The sequence below is a fragment of the Montipora capricornis genome, chromosome 8 (assembly GCF_036669925.1).
Source record: "Montipora capricornis isolate CH-2021 chromosome 8, ASM3666992v2, whole genome shotgun sequence".
Classification (NCBI taxonomy): domain Eukaryota; kingdom Metazoa; phylum Cnidaria; class Anthozoa; order Scleractinia; family Acroporidae; genus Montipora; species Montipora capricornis.
The window spans coordinates 32,670,546-32,675,545 of NC_090890.1; the positions used below are offsets into that span (position 1 = coordinate 32,670,546).

Below are 5,000 nucleotides of genomic sequence, written 5' to 3' on the forward strand. Positions count from 1 at the left end.
AATTTACAAGTTTGATTTTCGAATTCGAGGCTTGTGAAATTAGCAAGTCAGACGTCATCACGCATAAGTGTTATTGGAATTCAAGTGTTGGCTCCAATCCGTACTCAAGTTACAACTTTTATTTAATTAGTTTAATTGCTTTTGTTGGCCTTCGGCAAAAATGAACACAACAAATAACTAAAACGTGTCAAATTTTTCCATCAAACTGATGAGACGTTCCTGATTAATTCGATTGTAAGAGTTTTGGATTTTTGCCTATTTTCACGCGGGAAAAGCCTCTTGACTGAAGGTCACATAAAATTAAAGCCCTCTTTATTTACACTTTAACGCTTAACATAACGTTTAATTTCTTTAAAACAGATGCAACACATGTACAGTCATGCTGGAGTTCGTTTATTTTAGTGGTAAACGATTTGCTGGTAGTTCCATCCATAAGGATTATATAAACAAGAATTACGTGAGGGGTGGCTCTCTTACCTCCTATGGCCAAACCAATAAAAGTAATCCGTAGTTTCAAGTACCAGCCGCAGCCACTTATGCCAATGGAGCTACTTGAACTTTGTGCTGTACTTTTTTACACAATAACAGAAGTTTACCAAAGGAAGTTCCAGCAAACTGATTATTGAAGCACTTTAATTAAGGCAAGCAGCAGTTGGGGTGATAAGTTCCGAGATTTCTAAGGATTGATTGCAATTTCATGATATAGAGTTTCGCTCAACGGGCTTAAAGCATAAGTCAAGGCCTCATTAAGTGGCCTTCTGCTAGAACTTCCTGTTTCCTGGAGAGTAAGGAATTCCTCTTTTCACAAATCATTCAATGCTCTGTATTCATCACTGGAAACCAAGCGGAAAAACAATCGGCTCCCGCGAATTTAAACGGATTGCAAATTGTTGTCTCGCCCAGAACAGGAGAGCGTTTATCTGTGTCTTTAGATGATAAGCTGTTGTTAATTCTCCCTCGTTCATCTCGAAATGAAGTTCTTAGCAGTACTTTTCTGCTCGTGTTTGATCTTGGTTTCAGGGAGAAGGTACTGGCACCGATCCCGAAACGCAGGTACTTTGTTTTTCGTTTTGCTTGGGCCTACAAAATTTGTGGTGCGAACGTGAGCCCAAAGAGGTAATGTACTCAGAACGCAGAGTTAGACGATATTGTGCCCAGACAATAGAGTGGCAAGTCTAATTGGGGGTTTTAATTGGAACAAAAACAACGTAAGAGAAATACAACATAGTCAAGGAACTGAATAGACCTTATTCATAAATGGCGGTCAATTTATAATTCTTTTGTCCAAGTGCAAATTAGCCTACCAAGCCTACAGTGAATTGAAAAGAATTCTTGCTCTAAAATGAGGCTTGGTAGGCTAATTTGCACGTGTACAAAAGAATTAAAAATGTGACCGCCATTTATGAATAAGGTCTATGGGTGTGGAAGACTGTTCCCATTTCAAATTTCTCTCAAACTGTTGGTAAAACAGAAACGTTCTCGGTGATATATTAAAGTGGCAAGGTAAGTAAGAACGCTTGCCTACCAACGAAATGTATACTATACCAACTTGAAGGAAACACAGAAAGCTAAAAAAATCTCCAAGAAAAAGTTATTTTTCAACTGAGGACTCTGGGGACCCACGGAATTAAACAAACACTTTTCATTCAATTAATTTATTCATTTATTAGACCAGTTTTCAAATGACTGTCAAAGTAATAGCCCATTTCCGAGTTTCTGCATGCCTCAATTCTCTATTTTCGAATTCCCCATAATACACTTTGTTTGCCCCCCAAATTTTGCATAATCCATTGTTTTCAAATCGTTATCTTTACGCTTTAGGCTCTACATTCTTTCTAACACTCTGTAACTCACTCAAATATGTATTTCTTGACACTTAATCATATTTAATTATGCAAGTTTCGCCTAGTTGTTTTATAAGTCCTAACGGTTTTTCAAATATTTTGTAACTGACGATGATGTTTGTAACATCGAAACATGTCTTCGAAATTAAAAAATGTCATAACTTTCTTAAAGATAACGATTTGTTTTCAAATGCTCTTCGGGACACTGCATATTCCCAAGAGCATTTGAAAACAATGGTTTATGCAAAATTTGGGGGGCAAACAAAGTGTTTTATGGGGAATTCGAAAATAGAGAATTTCAAAGCGAGTCCTGGTGCGCAAATGGAAATGAGTCGCGAATATTTGAATAAGCATTGCTTTTGTTTCTTCTTGGGACCATTGTAAGTTCCAAGAGAAACTAGAAACAATGTTTATGCAAAATTTGGGGGGACAAACAAAGAGTATTATGGTATTTTCCACTTCCACCAATTACGCGATTGAAATTGTTGGTTTGAAGATCTCGCGCCAGTTTATTAGCGAATGAAAAGGAAAACCAAACCAAATCGTGACTTGCATAAGCGATTTTTTTCCCGCTCTTTGAGCAAGTTACATGGCCCAATTGCTTTGAACTTGGATTTGTTCATTGTGTTGTTTGCACTTGCTGTGATTGGTCGAAGTAATTGCTTTGGTATTTGTTTTACGACAATCAATTGAAAACCGCTCTAATCTCACCTTCGTTAGCCATTTCGCTCTGACGAAAGGAATCTTTCTTTCGGTGTTATCATCTTGTTTGATAAAACCAAATTTTTGTGTACCGATCACCAATGTTGCCCATTTCAAATGGAATCAACAGCATATCCATGTTTTGCAGAACCTGTGGTGGCTTCATATTGGAATCAGTTGACAGGTAAATAAATTTCATGTTTCCCTTTTTAAGTATATTAATATTATTCCCTATTCCTCCTCTTTCCCAGGTTATTCCCTCTCATTCACTTGTCATTCTATTTTATTCAGTCACTTGGTTGAGATGGGACTCCTTGCCACTGACCGTGAATGACGCTCTCAAGAATGGCTGGACCTTGCAGGACGAATGTCGAGGTGGGTCTAGCTGTCTACGTGTGACTCAATTCAATTGTTTAGGAGCGTCTGCAATTGGTCTCCAAAACGTTATTTGCAAAGCTTTTTGCTTGGAGAAGGGCCATGCAGCACATTCCTTGTATTAGAACTGAAGAGTATTTTAAAGTATTTGGTTACGAGAAACAAGATTAAAAGATACTTATCGTCTTGGGAGTTTGTCCATGGTGGTAAAATGCTACCATATGAAAAAGGACGAGTTCGCATCCCAACGACTGCGAAAGCGACAAATATTAATGCAGCATAAAAGGATGACAAACATTATTTTAAAGGATGTATCAGAGGGACAGTTGAAGGTTACATGTTACAGTTTCCATCTACTAATTAATGCTGATTGCCCTACAAATTATGTTTTTTTTTTTTCAGACAGTTCATATTTTCGTGGTAACCGTTATACCCTTAATGGAGATAAAACGGTGATGCTTCTCTTTGATGCAGACAATAAAATAGCGGGACTACAAACTGGAGTGAGTTATTTCGTTCTGTGAAAAATCGATGCTAAGCATTTTAAAATCATAATAGAGACATTATACGCCCTTTTGCAAGGAATAGCAAATTAACAATCCCCTAAAATCAATTTTGTTTTTTTGTAATTTTAGATAACCAAGTCGGACGTCAATTTTAAATCATGGCCCTGGAGAGAGGAAAATGACACTTTCGTCATAACTGCGTACTTTACAGACCCGAGTCAGATCTGTTCTAAGAGGTCTTCTTCTTCCTGGAATATTGGTGATCGACTCCTCCTTCTGAACGGTACTTCACCGCAGGAATTCGTCCAGGCCCCATCAAATGAAGCTGGATTAGAAGGAAGCGCGTGGACTGAGGGACAATGTGTTTGGACCATGGGTACGTGACCCTTTCAAAATGAAAAGGTCCTTAATTCCAAGCAAAGTGTACGCAATCATTGTTTTCTTATTAAAGTATATCACGGAGTTTTAAATGCTTTTGCGCCCGGGAAAGGAAAGAGGGCATACATTGTAACTAATTGATTGCTTGATTAATTTTTCTTTCAACTTTTCAATTACCTCTTTAACCATTTACATATTGTTCTTTTCATCCGTGGATGGCCTACCTGGCTCATTGAATGATTGACTGATTGAATGATTATTTGATTAATTATTTCTTTAAATTTCCTTCCTTTTTTCACCTATATTAACGTACTTGATTAAGTCATTTGCGTGTTTCAAAATAACGACAACAACTTTGATTCTGCGATACATGTGGCGATCGACCATCGATCGACTCCATTTGCCAGTGGACGTTACAATGCGAATTTGAACTTATTAAGACCTTTTACATCTATTTTTCCTTTCCTCCATATCACTGTACAAACTCACTCACTCGCCCACTCCGTAAGGAACCTATTCAGTAAACATCACAATGTGTCGGTCGTTTGAATCTAATTTTGCGTTCATGGTTGTTATCTCAGGAAAGTTGTACTGGTATGATCTTGTGAGCGTGTCTGACTGCAACTCGTTGTTTCCTGTTTTTCTGATGTACACCAATGAAGTGTTGAACGGCTTTGGTTGGATTCTTCCATACAAGAATGAGAACCCGCGATTTGTTCATGCAACAAATGCGTCGTTTCCGGTACGTTCAATAGGGCGGCAAACCTTATCAGTGCGTTAAGTTACTGGAAAAAAATGCAGACCTCTAATTTGCTTAGACCTTTCTGTTTTCAAAAATGGACGTTGGAGCTGCATTATCTGTCTTTAGACAGATAATTGGTCTGCTTGAGCAGCAACATTCATTGTTAACAATAAACAGACCTTAGCTTTAACTCTGATTCAAATGCAGTTGTCTAGGAGCTCTTTCCTGAGTAAATTCGTACCCGCCTTGCGTTTTCTTGTTTTTGTTTAATTTATGTATGTGTGACGGAGGAATTGTGCGTTGGTCGGATAAAGCCAGGCGCATTAGGGATTTTAAAAAAACGACGAAGGCTACGGCAACGAAAACACCACAAAATATCAATAAAATTGAAAAAAATTATTGTGCTGCACGCATTTTAGCAGTACTTTAATAACCGTGATATTTACCTAGGAA

At 37.8% G+C, this 5,000-nt stretch overlaps 1 protein-coding gene across 1 annotated transcript in view; it reads left to right on the forward strand.

The window, feature by feature from the left end:
* The first annotated feature begins 895 nt into the window (after nt 1-895).
* Nucleotides 896-5,000, forward strand: part of LOC138059536 (uncharacterized) — a 6,447-nt gene continuing 2,342 nt past the window's right edge. The window contains exons 1-6 of the mRNA XM_068905181.1: nt 896-1,053; nt 2,695-2,730; nt 2,838-2,921; nt 3,324-3,424; nt 3,557-3,803; nt 4,387-4,547. Of these exons, the coding sequence (XP_068761282.1) occupies nt 972-1,053; nt 2,695-2,730; nt 2,838-2,921; nt 3,324-3,424; nt 3,557-3,803; nt 4,387-4,547 (711 nt within the window). The 5' untranslated portion in view covers nt 896-971. The remainder of the gene's footprint in view (nt 1,054-2,694; nt 2,731-2,837; nt 2,922-3,323; nt 3,425-3,556; nt 3,804-4,386; nt 4,548-5,000) is intronic.